The following is a 17,287-nucleotide window of genomic DNA, read 5'->3' on the forward strand; positions in this document are numbered from 1 at the left end:
ACCAAGGGTTGGCTCTAGCTCTTTTCTGGGAGCTGGGAATATGGCTGCAGTGTGCTCCAATAGCACAGAAATTGTTGTGTGTTTTTTTTGTGTGAGCACAGAGGAAAGGAGACAGATTATCTGAAGAAAGAAAATGGGCTATATAGTTCTGGCCTTAAGACGAGTCCCTTGTCACCACATGTAGCAGATGCTCCAAGGGCCCATTTTGTGCTATGTGTAGAGCAGTGTGTGATACGATCATGAAATACTGCAAAAAGATGCTTTAACTTCCCATTTGTGAGCTATGGAAGCCAGTGATCTAATAGTAGTGTGCTTCTTAGCAAAATCAAAGCAGGACTATTAGTGTACACTGACAGAAGAGTTGTGACTTGGTTATGCAGTCAGATGTTATGTTTCTTTTTTTTTATTTTTTTAACTAGTCAGCAGGTTTCTGAAGAGAAACATTTGAGCATTTTAGCATGAAGTTTATATAAGTATTTTTATGATTTTTGTTTTTCAGGAGTTTATAAAATATTTAATCTCATTCATGAGTCGAACTTCCTTTTTAAGTCATGGATGACAAGGCTTCTGTTGGAAAAATCAGTGTCTCTTCAGACTCGGTATCCACTCTTAACAGTGAAGATTTTGTCTTGGTTTCCAGGCAAGGGGATGAAACACCATCTACAAATAATGGTAGTGATGATGAAAAAACAGGACTGAAGGTAAGAATTAATAACCTGAGTTTGTTCACTATTCTTCTAATTCAAACTAACCATAGAAGAGCTTAAAGAGGGACTTCTTTATTGTGGAAAACTTGTCAGAAAGGAGAACTTATTCAGGAACTGATTTTGCCAGTAGTTTCTACATTACTTTGCTGATGTCAAGGTGATAATTAGGTTTTGTGTAAGAGCTTTATCCATCACTACCTGTGGGTTGTTTTCTTTCCCACTTAACTTAATCCCTTATGAAGTCTTTAGTATGAAACAGAACTTGAAACTGTGATTTCCTTACAGCTTGCAGGTAGAAAGCAACATTAACACATTTGATTTGGACGTATTTTTAAATTCAATTATGTATTAAAGTTTTCCCCAATGTGAAACATTCTCTTTAAGAAATGCAAAAGTAGTTATAACTAACAACTTGGCATGAATCTGAGAATACAGGCTTACGTGGGTAGGCTTCTGTGAATTGGAAGGGCATTGACATCTTCTCACTTTTAAAAGGATATTTCTGGAAAGAGACCTTCATCGCTTCTTTTTCTTTTTTTCAGCTACTTAAAGAAAATCTTTCATCCCAATCTATATTGCACAAATCTTTAAGCAAAGTGACACTAATAAGGCGGTCACTCAGAATTCTGTCTTTTTAATGTGTTAAAGGCTGAACGTTTCCTGTAGTGTTTCAGGTTAGTGTGTTCTTGGTGGGAGATGGAAAGACCTATTCCACTGCTGCAAGAGACTACAGTCAGTCACATCTATGTCTTTAAAATAATGTCTTTAAATACGGTAAGGAGTTGTGTTCATCTGGTGGACTGGGTATTCATTCCTCTTTTCCGTAGCAGCAGTTGGTACAGAGACTTTTTTGAGTATTTCTTGATGCCTTTGCTCATCTTTTACTTCCAATTGCTTTCTTTGTTTTTCTTGCATCGATTTGAGTCCCGCACAGTTCAGGCTGGTATAGTGGCTGTTTTCTTTTTTAAAAGACTTCCAGTTAATTCTGTCTCTTAAGTCTCAAGATCTTTTGTTTAATCTGGCAAAAATGTTCACTTACAATTTATTGCAGTTGCAGGATTTTGTATCTTCACCTCATAGATGGATAGTCTGCAAAAAATTTGAAATTTCTTCAATAATCAGCATGATTAAAGACTGCAACCTGACACGAGTCTGTAACCTCGTGGTAGGTGCTGCATATACCAGCAGCTATAAATACTTCAGAATACTGTATGGTTTCCATCCATAGTGGTCCTTTCCTTGAGAATGTCTATGTAGTAATGTAAGTGATTTACCTCACAAAGTCACTGTGCTTCATTTGAGAACCCAGGGGACGTTCATGGTCTACCAGATTTTTCATTCCATGCTGTTATTCCCAAACAAAGTTTGGACATGCAAAATGCCATAGTCTGCAACAACTCTCACTCCACAAGAGAGATATTTGGATTGCTTGTCTAAGGAGTGCCTTACAGTGGCTTTCCTGGTTTGTTAGTATGATAGGATGCATCTTGTTGAGTACACTCAGAGTGTTAAAGGGACATGTGTATGAAGTCATCTTCATAAGGATTACAAGTATTTCAGAGAAGAATATCTGTAATCAATTTCAGACTGACTCCTGAAACTTCCTACTCGACTTTTCTGTACATGTTTACTTCCAAAGTAGTTTATAAAAGACTAGCTCCAGGTGTGCTCAACCACTTGGTGGGGAAAAGAGAGCATTGGCACTGCTGCTTCCCAGTAATCAACAATTGCACAGGAAGGTTGTGCTGTTCCCTGGCTTGGTGCTAAATGTCACAGGGTTTTGCAGGTCTTAAAGATAAGCTTCTTTCTGAATTTGGTGCCAGGACTGAGCACAATCTGTGAACCAAGCTATTCACCTTGAGCCTTTCCATTTCCCAGCATCTGAGTGTACGTACTGCTCCGTTATTGGCTGTAACCAATGTGTGATTGTGTGATTAATGGAAACGTTATGCCTCAGATAAGCAGTCAGTGCTCAGTTTAAGTTCTGTCAATAGGAAAATTCCTGTGTTAATCTCCTTCCTTCTGCTTAAGGCTAGGAAGACCTTTCAGCTGGCCTTCAGATCAGAAATAGTCTTCCAGTGTTTTTCTACAAGAATATAGAGCCACTACTCCAGAATATAGCTTTGTTCTTATCCTTTTTTTAGTCTTCAAATAGTCTTTCAGTAGACAGTTTTACTGTATTATTGAACTGTTTATCTGTGTGAACAGATAAATGGAGTTCTCAAGGTTGTCAAAGAACTGAATGTTAAAAGTACTGTCGCAGTGATATCTGAGAGTTAAAGAGTGTGTGGAAAGAACATAACTACAAAATGAGACCCGAAGTTAGGCATTTCATAGGAGCAAACAAGGAGGAAGGGTTTTTTAAGGAGGATACAATTGCTTTGATATATGTAACCAGGTTGAATTGCAGATGTCAAAATCCATTTGCTGTGATGAGCCCACCAAGAGAAACAGAGAATAAGTGTAGGTTTGTGTGTGAGCAGAAGTCTTTCTCTGGTGCTCTGTTTCTTTAGAAAAGCAGTTTGAGGATCCTACATTTGCTAAATGCAGTCTGACGATGGTGCTAGAATCCAGGCTTGCGTTTGCAGAATGCAATAGGCTGTCAAATTTGTAGATCGAACCTAAGCCTTGCATTGCAAGTCCTTTGCTAGGTTAGAGATCTATATAATAGTGCTATGAGCTGAACTAATGCACAGCAGAGCCTAGGAACACATGAGTGAGGAGAAGGCAGTAACCAACGCTTCTAATAAATGCTTTGTGGCACTGTAAAGAAACTTTTGAAGGTGGCAATGTGCTGTGTAAAAGCGAAGGTCAAATTAGTTTGCAGTGTTGTGAGAAATAGAGAAACCATCAACCAGGCTAAATGGTTTTTGTCTTCCATCTCAAGCAGACCTACATGAATGTACATATTAGAGCCACATTGCTTATTCGCTGCTGCCATTAGCTCTGCTCCACTCTTCTGTGCTGCCTCTTATTGGCTTGGGGGCTGCAGCAGAGTTTCAAACAAGTTTACACTTCGTGTTTGCTCTTCCCACAGCGTGGTGAGTTTATGGGGTTGTGCAAGACTGGCTGAGGTGAAGTTGGCCTTTGTTCATATTTTAGATCTTATTTCTTGGGCAGATGGTTTGTTGCTGTTGATTCTTGGGATTATGAGAACAGAAATCCTTCAGTCCAAAAGTGTATTTGATGTTGCTTTCAGACTTCTTTTGGTGGGTAGCATGGCTTGAGTTCTTGGAAGATTCTACTCTGCAGGCTGTTGTTCTTTGCTGATGCTGTGGACTTCACCTGTATGTTTTTATGCTATACATTAGAATAGTTGAATCTAGACTTTCCTCAATTCTTAACGTACATGGAAGCAGGCATTGGCTTTGCTTTTCTTTACGTGGATCTTATATGTTAAGTTGGATCAGTGCAGTGCTTCAAAGCTGTGTTCTGCTGCTCATACATTTCATTACATTCTATGTAAATCTCCCCTGTCTTTTTCTTCCTTTTTTGCCTGTTTCCTGTTGCGCTGTAAACAGCTTGAGCTTGTGTTTTACTTGTTCCTGCTATTTTTAGGAACTTTTATTTTCAAGGTCATGTTTTATAGAGTAGTATATAGATGTAATTTATTAATATAAACTGTTGTACCAAACACAATAGCTTGGTGTTTGGAGTTGTTTGACTTGTAATCCTGGGCATGAGATAGATGCTGGTTTGTGCCAGAATTTTAAGTTCCGTAGTATATGGTTCCTGTAAAAACAGAAGTTACTTTAGTATTTTAAATACATAGGCTTTAATGGGGCAGGTAGGACGTTTTCATTGATCTGTCATATTTTGTAGCAAAACATATAAATCGTGTACAGTAAAACAACGTGGCATATCTTCTTCCTTCATCCTTTGGAGGAACATCTGCATAAACCTGAATAATAAACTTGATGCTTAAAGGGACTATGTCTTTGACCACATGCTTGTGAAAGATTCTTTTAATTGCTTCTATGATGAGTCATCAAAAAGAATATTAACATTGGGCTGAAAATTTCACACCACTTAGGCTGCTGCATGCTTTCCTGTTGGTTTCAATGAGTACAAGGTCAGGCTGAAGATGAGCGTTAGGAAGTAAACGTGACTTCTTGTCTGCATGATGTCATAATCCTATTCCAGATTCCTCTCTTCCTGTGAAACCTTGCGATCTTACCCATGAGCCACTTAGCATACTTAATTATATTTGGTCCTTCCTGGTACCATTTTGAGAATTAAAATAGACCACTGTAGTGGGTTCTTGTCTAAGTTTCCTCTGCCATAAGCCAACCCTTGTAGCCAGTGACTACAGACTAGTTAAAAGTAATCTCATTTTTTCCGGTACTAGGAAATTCCTACTTTCAGCTCCATTTGTTAGTTTGTTAAAGCAGGGTGGATAGAATCTGATTTGGTGAGCATTTGCATGTTGCAATTTGTGTTTATGGCTGTAACCGTGTTAAATTTATTAACTGCTGTTTCGGTTGGAGGAGCAGCCGGTGGGTGGATGACCCTGTGTCTGGGAGGTGGTGGTTTGTAGTGTGGGTTTTTTTTTTTTGTTTGTTTTTGTTTTTAAATTGAATGGTCTTTTGTGTCCCAACTCTGTGGCTCTTAGATTGTTGGGAATGGAAGCGAACAGCAGCTGCAGAGGGAACTTGAAGACGTGCTGATGGATCCACCTATGGAAGATCAGTCAATTGACCAAGACCATGGTGATGAAGTTAGGACTGATGGTGATGGGGAAGAACCCGTTGTCCTTGAAGCTTCAGCATCTTCTACCATTAACCCAGTGTCGGTGGCAGGACTCCAGAAACCAGAAATGAGTTTGCCAGTGAAACCATCCCAGGGAGGTTAGAAAAAAATGGGGAATACCTGGTGGTATCTTCTGAAATAGCTTTATCTGGGGAAAGACAAGAGAGTTTTAGGTACAGGTGTGTCCAACTGTCCCTGTTTCTCATTAAAATCACCTAACGCGGCTTGGGTGATTCAAGAATTACCATGTACCGAACCATTTTCTCTTCTGAAAACACTTTTTGTACTGGCCTTGTGCAGAAATACTACAATTATTTGCCTGGCTGTATAAAAAAATCATGTATTTAGCTTGTCTGTACATCTTACTACTGCATGGAAAATTGGTGCACTCGTATCACAAAGCTCTCTGAGTGAACTGACCGGTTGTAGAATTTGGATGGCAGTGTTCTCTGCTGTCAGTAACTTGCTTTCAGGCAGGATTTTTCTGAACTGTTTTGGTCTGATCTGTCTTTCTGTAATGTGTTTCTTAGTTACTTTTTACATGCAGTTGGTCAACCTCTGATAATTTACTTATGTATGCCTTGTCTTTCTTATGTTCAACTTTATGTCTTACCTTAGACTGTGGGGATTTGAGCCCTTTTACGCCTGTGACTGATGAGGACAGTGTGGTATTTAGCAAGCTCACCTACTTAGGCTGTGCCTCTGTGAATGCTCCCCGGAGTGAAGTGGAAGCCCTCAGAATGATGTGCATTCTACGAAGCCAGTGCCAGATTTCTCTGGATGTGACTCTGTCAGTGCCTAATGTCTCAGAAGGAACAGTGAGGTATGAAGCTCATTCAGTTGCACTCTGACTTTGTGCATTTGATATTATTATCTTCCAGCAAATGAAATAAGTTACTGTTTTATCTGGGAGAAGTCTTGAGCAACTTAGGATTTCTTTTAGCAGAAAACGTGGATTTTAAAGAAATCTCTGAAAAGTGGGGCTTCAGATTTTTTTACCAATGATATTTTATGCCCAAGGGATCAGTATGAAAAACAGTCATGACCCAGGATGTCACAAAAGCCATGGTGGGAGTGGTTATTGATTAAACAGTTTGGAAATAGCTTGGAAAATATTTGGCTTGTAAGGCAGGATAGGTGCTGGTACACAAGGCTTAGCAGGGATGAGGCCATCCACTCTGTATACTAGTTAGTTTCTGTATGATGTACATTCTCCAGTATTATTAAATTGTTGAGGCTTGCAACTTAATAGCTGGCTGAAATACTTCTTCTAAAACTGCAGGGTTTCTTTTCTGTCTCTCTTTTTACAGACTTTTAGATCCTCAGACAAACACAGAAATAGCAAATTATCCAATCTATAAAATCCTTTTCTGTGTACGAGGGCACGATGGGACCCCTGAATGTGATTGCTTTGCTTTCACTGAAAGCCACTACAATGCAGAACTCTTCAGGATTCATGTCTTCCGATGCGAGATCCAAGAGGCTGTAAGTTGAATCTTTTTGTCAAGTAATCATGTAAACGTAAAAGTTATTTCCAAGATAGAGCAGAATTATATCAGGTACTTTAGAAGTAATACAATTCATTACCTTTCATATCTCAGATGTGAAATGAGAATGCATGTTTAATGTTCTGTCCTTCTAAGAAGTGTAGGAAAAGTTAATTAGACCTACAGCAGCTGCAGGCACTTTTATATAGCCACTTCTTATTGTGTAAGTGAAAATTCAGATTGGTCTTCAGCTGCTAAATTCTGTTCACTTCAATGTTTCTGAACTTTCTTTGTTGCTGTGTAAATGCAGGTGAGCCGAATACTGTACAGCTTTGCCACTGCCTTTCGTCGTTCCGCCAAACAAACCCCACTCTCAGCCATTGCCACTCCACAGACTCCAGACAGTGATATTTTCACCTTCTCTGTGTCACTGGAAATCAAAGAAGATGATGGAAAAGGTTATTTCAGGTATAGGTCCTTCATTCTTGTGCATACAGCATCTGTTTCTCTTATTGGAAAGTGAGGGAATGGGTCTGCTAGAAGTTGTTTTTTTGTGTTGTGCTCAGCCTATACACAGTGCCCCTAGATGTTTAATGCAGCCATTTATAGTCTCCTGTAATTGCTGAAGTGTCTTTATTTCAGTACGGCATGTCTGCCAAATGTTCTGACTTGTTGAGCCAAATATTCTGACTTGGCTCCCAGCCACAGCTTCAGCAGCATTTCTTTTCTTGGATTTGCATCTAGCTCAAGCTTTATTTATTAAATAAATAAATAAATCACATCTAATAATCCAATATTTATTCAGCACCTTCCATTGTAGACAGTCCAAAGGACTGCTCAAGTGCTAGCAGCTGAAAAATGATTAACTCAGAGCCCGAGCATGAAAGATACTGATGGTTCTTGGGCTCAGATGCAGCAGCAGCAATTGCTAGGATGTGTAGCTGCAGCACACGGTGGTTCACTAGGTGATGTTCAGTCCTGCTGGCATGGTACCAATGTTGGTGTAGCCACCATGGTGCAGGTAGTGTAGAACCATCCCAGCAAAGTAGAATCCTATCTACGTTGGGTGTACTGTACAGGTTTTAATTCCAATAGTTGGCTTTAGAGGTTTGACACTAATTCTTGTATGATCTCTGAAGTTCAGACCTATACTTAGTATACTAGAAATTAAAATAACTCTTAGAAAGATTTCTAAAAGAAACGGTTTGCCTCCCTTGTGAAAGAAGAAAGTGATTTGCTGCTTTGTGTAAGTAATAACATGCAATTGCTATCTATTAAGTAATATGAGGAATTGGTATTCAGAAACTTTCTTAAAATGCTGCTGAAATCTCACGAGAATGTCTGATGCTGGTTTTGATACATTCAAAGAATACAGATAAATGATGTTCTGAATATTTTTTTCCCTTTCTGATAAATAACAGTGCAGTTCCCAAAGACAAGGACAGGCAGTGCTTTAAACTCCGCCAAGGAATCGATAAGAAGATAGTGATTTATGTCCAACAGACAACTAATAAGGAGCTTGCTATTGAGAGGTAATTATATAAATTAAAAAAATATATATCTTTATTTGATGTTTTGTGCTCTTTCTTCCGAGGCAGCAGTTTAATAACTGTTTTATGAATACTCTGTTTATGTAACTTAATTCCATGCCTCTAAGTTGAGTGAAACTGTGCAGAAGATCTGACTGGTTTGTTCAGTGTGTGTGTGATGGGGACACAACGTAGGCACAGTGAATTCTTGCACAGATCTGCTTGTTTAGCCAGTGGTCATATCTCCTCTAACCTGTTCAAAAACATTCCTTTCTTCTTGGTTGCATCTGAGAATATTTCTTGTACATATGCTTTGAATCTGCTGTGGTCTGGAATTCTAGAATATGAAGCACCTTTGTAGGGAAGAAGAGAGTTCAGATTTCAAATCTTTCACTTCATGGAAATGAACAGGCAGTTTTTGATAACTGACAGAGTTTAGCGTTTTTTGTAACACAGAGAAAAGATGCAGCTTCTGCCAAACTTTGCAGTCTGACAAAAAGCAGGAGCTTCAGGAAGTGTGGTCAACCAGAGGATGAAGTGCAGCGTATCTCGGTGGGTGGTATTTATGCAAAGTAAAACCATAGGAGACAGTTCCTTGCACTTCATGTGGAATTTCCTGATTCTTGTCAGTATCAAAGGTGAAATTCTATGCAAACATGTCTCAAACCAACCAGCCAAACAAGAAGAAATGAAAAGAGAAGAAAAGAGGCAGTATTGTCCTACCTGCAGAATAGGGAGCCCTTGTTAGGAGATTGTTTGACACGCAGTTGTCTTTGAAAACAGAGATAATTGAACTATTCAGGCCACTGTAGGCAGGATAAAATCATAATGTAAATGTTCTTGTGAAATTGTGCTTGACATTTTTAATATTGGCTTGACATTGTTTTGGTTGATGTGCTTGATACTGTGCTCAAATATCAAGAATTGTTGACATTTCTTACTGCATTCATGGGCTGCTTGTGGTGTGTGATGGAGTATTTACACAATGAATGCTTATGATTTGTTTATAACTAGTAATTTTTGCAGATTAATTTATTTTGCCTGACTTTCCAGATGTTTTGGCCTCCTCCTGAGCCGTGGGAAAGATGTTCGGAGTGGTGACATGCACCTTCTAGATTTGGTAAGGGTCTTTTATTGACAAAATCTAATAACTTATACTGTAATTGCTTACGATCTCAGGGTAGACAGACAAGCTTTAGATGCTTAGGCATGCTTGATGTGGGTTGTTACTGTACATCATACTCTGTTGCCCTGGAAAATTGGGTTGAGTTGTTAATTCTGTTTTTATTTTCAGAGATGATCTCTGTGTTAGGATCATGCAAAATGAACTTCACATGCCCTTTTCTCACCTCTGCTGGAGCTGTTTTATGTAGCTGAAGCTCTTGTAATATAGAAGTTGCTTTAATTTAAATAAAGATTCATAAGCTTCCTTGTTTCCAGGAGTCGATGGGTAAAAGTTCTGATGGGAAATCATACGTGATCACTGGTAGCTGGAATCAAAAATCTCCACACTTCCAATTTGTAAATGAAGAAACACCAAAAGGTATGAACCTAGCCAGATTTTATCCTTAGTCAAGGTAGATAATTTATACAGGGAGCGTTGGATCAGTTCTCCTTTCTTTAAAGTGCATCTTGCACAGACTTTCTTCATAATATGGGATATAATCTCAGAAACAAAACAAGTATAGAAGAAAAGTCTATGTTTAGAAATAATACCTTGTAGGTATAAGTGTGTCTCAGTAAGGAGCTGTACAGCTGTGGGGACAAGGTGCAGCCTCATGGTGCTCTTAGAGTTTAAGAATCCCATTGGGAATTGCACTGAATGGTCTACTGCAGGCTTCCTCTTCACTTAGTTTTGGTGATCAGTTCAAATTTTTCTGCTTCCAAGTTTTTAATACAAAAAGAAAAAGGATTTTGTACTTACGATAATAACAGTGAAATAGTCACAGAATATAATCTGGAAGTAACCCATGCTGCATTGCTCTCTGGAGTTCTGAAACAGATCTGTCTTTACTTCTGTTAAGATGTCAGCTAGCTGATCATCTTTGCAATGTATTGTCACAATTAGCTGCAAAGGTTGGGAAACTCCATGGGAATTGACTGAGCAAAGTCATAAAAGTCAGGTGCTGGGTACAGCCTGCTGCTATGTTTGACTCCTTTTGGAGAATCAGAGTATGTAGTCAATTCTCTGAATTCACACAGCTGAGGGGGTCTTAACGGCTGTTTAGTGAGGTAAGACTTGAGTTTTTTTGTAGGTAACTTCTAAAAATGCATGAAATATTACTTAGCTAGGTGAGAGATCTGCACTGTGGGGTATTTCTCTTATCGTTGCCTTGGGATTTCTCTCTAGATAAAGTACTGTTCATGACTACTGCTGTGGACTTGGTGATAACTGAGGTTCAGGAACCTGTTCGATTCATTCTGGAGACTAAAGTCAGAGTTTGTTCACCTAATGAGAGATTGTTCTGGCCCTTCAGCAAACGTAGCTCTACTGAAAATTTTTTCCTGAAATTAAAACAGGTAACACTTTTTTGTTTTTCTTTTCTTTCACCTGCAGTTAATTAGTGATTCGGCAGGGTTGTTTTTCAAAGGTAATTGTGACATGTTTGACCGTACCCATCGAGAGGTAGGCTTATGGGGTAATGCAGAATAAATAAACATATGCTGAGGGTGAAGAAAATTGTAGTTGCTTTTACCTGTCAGCCATTCAGAATTCCACTGCAGTTGTTTCCCATAGGTTAAAGTAGGGATTTCACTCATGCCCCTGGTTTCTCTAGGAGGAAAAAAATACAAGCAATCACAAACAAATCCCTAGAACTTGTTAAAAACTTTACTGTTTCTTCCAACTTACTTTTTTACCATATCTGCTTAAAAGGAAAGAATTATTTCTGTCTGGAATACTCATAATGACAATACGAGGCAATAACTTGGTCTCAAAATAAGGCTGGGAAGTTGAGGGTCCGTGTTTCTGTAGAGATGATGTACTTGCCATTCTCCTGCTTTAGAAATTACTGCTTTGAATTGAAAGTCCTGGTTAAAGAAGAGGAAAGATAGAGAAGCAAACATCATTGTGGATATATGTGATCTTTCAAGGTTTCATAATTGTGCTTGCAGTTCAAAAAAGCAAGGTTATGTATAATTTTTAAAAGAAGATCTGAATGAAGTAGGATGCTTTTCTGTGGTGGTTTTTATTCCTCATTCACTTTTCTTAAAACACTAATGTATAGTAGCAATATTTCTTGGTAGTAATCAAGATGAGGTTTGCTAATGATTCTTTTTTATGTCTCTCCTATCTTTTACTTAAAATATGAATAAACATTTCAGGAACTGTCCTTCTAAATTTCTTTCAAAAATTGGTTGAGATAAGTCTGTTTGCTTAGGATATCTTTAAGGTGGAATATGGAGATGTTGAGCTGTTAAGGCTGCTGAGCTATAAATATTTTACTACCTCTAAGAGGCACCTTCTCGTCTTGGTGGTTTAAAGGAAGTTTATCTTACCGAGCTAATTCTGTATCTTTTGTCTTACTAAATTCAGAGGCATTGTGACTTATCTCAGCTAATTCTTTTCTTTCCAAAGCACTGTCAGACTGTCCAACTTCCAGTGTTTACTAATGGAAGATTATCAGAATTCATAGTGGAAGCAGCAAATATAGAATGTACTGCCTGATAAGCCTGGAAGGGAAACCTGTTTCTATGGAGCCATGATTAGCCTATTAAAAATACAGCTGTGTGGAGTTGGCTTATCTTACTTTGGCAGTGATTCTTTATTCGGAAATGGTGAAAGCAGAGACATTTCTCAGATTACATTTAGTGATTTAGTAATTTTTAGTTTTGATTCATTTCTCCTCATTTTAAGTACTCCAAAGAATAAAATTGAGCACTGGGAGCTTACTGTAAAGTATGATTTGAAATTTTATTTCTTTTCTTCATCCTTCCTTTTCTGTTCTCTATTTCTATTGCTTTATGACAAAAAAAAAAAAAATCAAAATTATTGGACTGCATTAAAATTTGGGAAACATTTCACAAGGGAAAAATTTCTTTTTAAAGTAAAGGAAGGTGTGAAAGTATTGGAAATTAAGGAGGAAACAGAACCACCTAATAAACTTTGGAACCCAACAACTTGTGTGCGTGTGTTCTCACGGCAACGCACGCGCAGAGGGCTGACTTGGAAACGTTGCTAAAGACAGTTGACATGGTGGGAAAGTTAAATTAGAATTTCTCGTTTCTCCAGAAAATTAGAGAAATTAGACTTCTTTTGAAAGGTTTGAGACGTGTGGCATTAGGATAGAAGCATTTGCATGCCTGTGTGATGCACGCAGTGTTCTGCAGGCATTGGAGGACATTCGCTGCAGAATGTGAGTAAAAATGTTTCCTTCTCTGCAGTTGTGTTCCAAAAAGAAGTACAACCTGTACGAAGTAACCTGGAGATCTGTATAGCTTTTTGTGGTGATTTTTTTTTTTCACAGATAAAGCAAAAGGACAGAAAGAATAATTCAGACACATTATATGAAGTTGTGTGTCTAGAAAGCGAATCGGAGAGGGAGAGAAGAAAAACCACAGCGAGCCCCTCTCTTCGCCTGCCCCAGTCGGGGTCACAGGGCTCAATGATTCCTTCCCCTCCAGAGGATGATGAAGAAGAAGGTAAGATACAGATTGTGTGCTTTAAATTCTTCAGCAAATGAAAACCAAAAAACCCCCAAACAAACAAAATAAAAAAGCCCCATAGTTGATAAATCTTAGTTATGAAACATGTTGAATTCTTTCCAATCAGAATTTGGCTTACTGCTCATGGTTTTTTGGTCTTTGTTTTATTGTTTCTCTGGTTCTAAATCTTGCTTTAATGCTGTGAGTATTCAGTAACCAGTACCTCTGCATTCCTGGATCAGCCTCTCCCTTGTCTGACACTTCTGTGGTTTGTCTGTGCTTTGCTCAGCCCAGGCCTCACAAAATCTTCAGTGTGATATATTTGGAACAATGTGAAAAGAGGCTGCTAAAAATTTGGGATTATCATGTAGCTTCTGCCCCTCCCTGAGCAGCTGTGAAAAGATTTGAGAGTGCAAATGAGAGGCTGGTATTTGAAAATGTAAGCAAGCAGTGTGTTTTAGTGAAGAGGAAAGTATAGACATCTGCAATACATAAAACTGTACCAGGACTTGTCTGAACCTTAATGCATTTTCAATCTCTCTCTTTAAAAAAAAAAAGAAAAAAAAAAAAAAAGGGCTATCAGCATCTGGCCTTACAGCTCTGAGCTGAATATAGATGACTTGAGTTTCTGCTGCTTCTGCTGACATTTAATGTGACCTTGAATGGATTGTTTCACTTCTGTGCCTTACTGTACCTTTATTTAAAAAGCCAACAAGAAAAAAAACAAATTAGTTTCAGATTTAATTCCTTTGCAAAATGTTATTCGTAAAAAAATTCTCCAAGTCTTTGCTATTTAGGAACATACATACATATATACATAAACAAATATATACATACATATGTATATATGTGTGTGTGGTTTTGTTGTTGTTTTACAGTAGATGTAAACTCCTGCATTGCTGACAATTTCAAGTATCAGTTAAGATGGTATTTTTTTAATTCAATCTATGCTGTTTCATCAATAATGCAAAGACAATGTTGACTGCTGTATCAATGAAGTGTATTTTTGTATGTGATGCATGTTGTGAGCATTTAAAGATATTTGACAGTACAGAAGTTCAGTACTGGTTTAAAAAACAAGTTGTGTGATTATGCTCATCTAAGCACTTCCTGCTCAGCTCTCCCTCAGCTGAAAGTCTGATTCAAAAAGCTTAATTTAAGTCAGGGATAGTATCAGAAAATACTGAGTTTCAAAGTAGAAGCACAAAAAAGTTAAAGTAAAATACTTTGTGGACTTTCATGGATGCTAACAATGTGACAAACCTGTGGTGGTCAGTAGAACCACATGGCTTTTATTGTCTTTTCAGCTTGTAGAGTGTGTTAGCTTTTTAGATAGGGAAAATTGTGCTCTTTGAGAATTTTTATGATTTTCCAAACGTTTGGGATATAATTACTAAGGTCTCTAGTCTTGCCTCAGTGGAAATCCAGCTAGATAGGTTGACCAGAGCCTTGTCCTGTTGTTTCTCACATTATCCAGTGATGCAGCACAGAGCCTCTCTGGCTCTTTGTGTCAGAGCTAGGCCATTTTCAGGGAGTTTTTTTTTTTTTTCTGTTCTGGTAGCCAGAATTTCACATGTTGCAGCTTGTCTTCTGCATCTTATCACATCTCTGTGCAGCTCTGAGAAGAGACTGCTTCTGGCTTTTCTGTGTTAAGCACACAAACAGTGCATCCACAAATGAGGAATTTCTCTTGCCACAAGCTAATGCAGTTAGTAAAGCAGTGTTTGTATGTGCTGTGGTAATGTCTATTGATCTCACAGCATCCCCTCTATTCTGTTGGCAGACAATGATGAACCTCTCCTGAGTGGTTCTGGAGATGTTTCCAAGGAGTGCGCAGAAAAAATTCTGGAGACGTGGGGAGAGTTGCTGTCCAAATGGTGAGTGGCAAAATTGCATTCTGAAGATACAAATTCTGAATGCTGTCAGTCTGTTTGCTCCTTCTGTCTGGATTTTTTCTTATTTCCAGAAGTGAGCTGAAATTATTTTGGGTTTAGTCCTGTTTCATCCCCGTAACACCCTGTATTCTCTGGCTTTGGATTTCTTCAGGGAATGTTTTTAAGTATTTTCAGTTTTGAGTGTGTATTTAAATACAGCATAGAAATTCTTTTATGCTGCTTCCTTAGGTGATTGTCTCTTAAAATGAGTATATATGTAAACTTCACTGGAGTTTTGTTACAGAAAAATCTAAGCTAAGTAATAAAAGAAGAGGTGCATTTTCTTGTCTTTATTTGCATGAAACTTTTCCATTCCTCTTTGTAATTCTGATTTATTTCACAGCCGTTTTTCCCTGCAGCTGTCATATCTTAGTAACTGCAGCTTAAGAATATGGGAGATTTGTACTTGGATAGCAAAGATGCTTTTCCTCCCTTCTCTGAAGGAAGATGGCTCTAAAGCCTGCCAAGAGGGAAGTACATGAGTTCTATTTTTTTTCCTACAAAATGCCAATTTATAAAACGAGCGTTTCTTGACAGTCAAGTTGCTAATGCAACACCTGTTTTCCATTAATGAAGGTTCCTTTAGTCACCCACCTCCAAGTACCCTGAGTGATTTTAAGAAACTGATGTTAAGTATTGAAGAATTCAGGGTGTTTTTTTTTTCCTTTTTGCAAAGAGAGATGACAAGCACAACATCATATTGAGCTCAAATATGCCGTGTTTCAGCTCTTGCTTTAGTTGTTGCCTTCTGCTACTCAATATCATTGAAGAGCAGGATGAGGGCTGCACAGCAACCGAGGGCATTGGATGTAAGGAGAAGGACAGCAGATTAGATGGAGTCTCATGCACTTTAGCAGAGGGAAAGCACTGATGTGACCTCTTAGCCAGGTCTCATCAGTCTTTGAATTAAGGTTATCACAGCTTAGAATTATTTCTTCTGTGGTTGCTTGGTGCTCATTTAGGCAGCAGCTTTTACTGCTGGTTTGTTTTTGCACTACTGTGTGGGACTTGGTTCATAGCAATGGGTGCAACAGAAATGGACACTTCTGTAAGAAGGGGGTGGCTGTGTTAAGGTCGTTTTTTCTTCCCTCTCCTGGACTTATAGAAGCTCCATTAACAGCTGAGCTCTGTTCATTTGTTGCTATGAGAAAGTTTCAGCTTGAGTTTTTTGTAATTCTTCTGAGGGCTGAAAGATAATTAAGCTACCTGACTCCAATTGAAAATGTTTTGGCAGCTCTAAGAGGATATGAAGAGCTTCTTTGCTAATGCTGCCAACAACAGCTTTCATGTGTGTTAAAGGGCTTTCCTTCTTAACTAACAATGAGTATTTGGAAATAATGATCCTTGAGCTTTTCACATAAGAGGATTGAAAATCATAAAAATCAGAGTTCAGGTAACTTCATGCTAGCTTTTTAGAATCCTATAATTAGATTTATATAGCAATTAAATGTGTGCTGGTATTTTGTGATTTCTTATTAACGTTTGGCTCATACTTTCTAACTGGTGAGTCAGAATTCTTTCGTCTCAAGATAGTTTTGAAAAATGTGATAATGTATGGCCACAGCCTTAAAGTTCATGGCTGTATTCATTAAAATTACTGTTGTACTTACTCAGGTCTAAAGCCTTGATTTAATAGGCCTTTACTGACTGGTCTTTGATTTTAATATTTGGTATGGTAAGTATTTTATATAAACATGTAAACGTGATACGTAAGTTTATAATTATGGATGTATGTAGATATAAGTGTAATTGTTATATAAATGTTATCATAATTATTTGGTTTAAAGAAAACAAAATGAAGGAGGTTGTAATGACTGTAGCTCCTGTGTGGTACAAACTGAGCTAAATGTCCAGCGTGGCCCAGATGGCTGCAGGTCGCTGTGATGGAACTGGAGGAGGGCAATAAGGATTCCCAGCTTGTGTAAAATTTTCTGTATGCCAGACTGTTAAGGCAGATTATTAAATACAAGTTTATTAAAAGAATGCAATCAATATGAATTAAGTTTAGCTTTTGCCTTTATTTATCAGTGCTCTTAATCATTTCACTTTTTTTTTTTTTTTTGTAACTGCAGAAAAAATATGATTTCTTTGATTTAAGGGCTCTGTATTTTGGGCATTTAATGTATGAACCACAAATGGATTGTTGAGCTTAACTGCATAAATTAAGTTCAGTTTTTACAACTTGAGTGCTGTAATTTATGAGCTGTCAACCAGTCCCACTTGAAAAAAAGGGAGCT

The 17,287-nt window shown here is 38.1% G+C and overlaps 1 protein-coding gene across 2 annotated transcripts in view; it reads left to right on the plus strand.

Moving 5' to 3' along the window:
• The window catches only part of RABGAP1 (RAB GTPase activating protein 1), a 60,031-nt gene that overhangs the window by 6,053 nt on the left and 36,691 nt on the right, over positions 1-17,287 (plus strand). For both annotated transcript variants that reach the window (XM_085239414.1, XM_010721047.4), the window contains exons 2-12: positions 500-701; positions 5,320-5,554; positions 6,075-6,279; positions 6,767-6,941; positions 7,254-7,411; positions 8,365-8,475; positions 9,526-9,592; positions 9,913-10,015; positions 10,823-10,992; positions 12,939-13,113; positions 14,900-14,993. In XM_085239414.1, coding sequence (XP_085095540.1) covers positions 552-701; positions 5,320-5,554; positions 6,075-6,279; positions 6,767-6,941; positions 7,254-7,411; positions 8,365-8,475; positions 9,526-9,592; positions 9,913-10,015; positions 10,823-10,992; positions 12,939-13,113; positions 14,900-14,993 — 1,643 coding nt within the window. In that variant the 5' untranslated portion in view covers positions 500-551. The remainder of the gene's footprint in view (positions 1-499; positions 702-5,319; positions 5,555-6,074; positions 6,280-6,766; positions 6,942-7,253; positions 7,412-8,364; positions 8,476-9,525; positions 9,593-9,912; positions 10,016-10,822; positions 10,993-12,938; positions 13,114-14,899; positions 14,994-17,287) is intronic.

The sequence above is a fragment of the Meleagris gallopavo genome, chromosome 19, assembly GCF_905368555.1.
Source record: "Meleagris gallopavo chromosome 19, MGAL_WU_HG_1.1, whole genome shotgun sequence".
Classification (NCBI taxonomy): domain Eukaryota; kingdom Metazoa; phylum Chordata; class Aves; order Galliformes; family Phasianidae; genus Meleagris; species Meleagris gallopavo.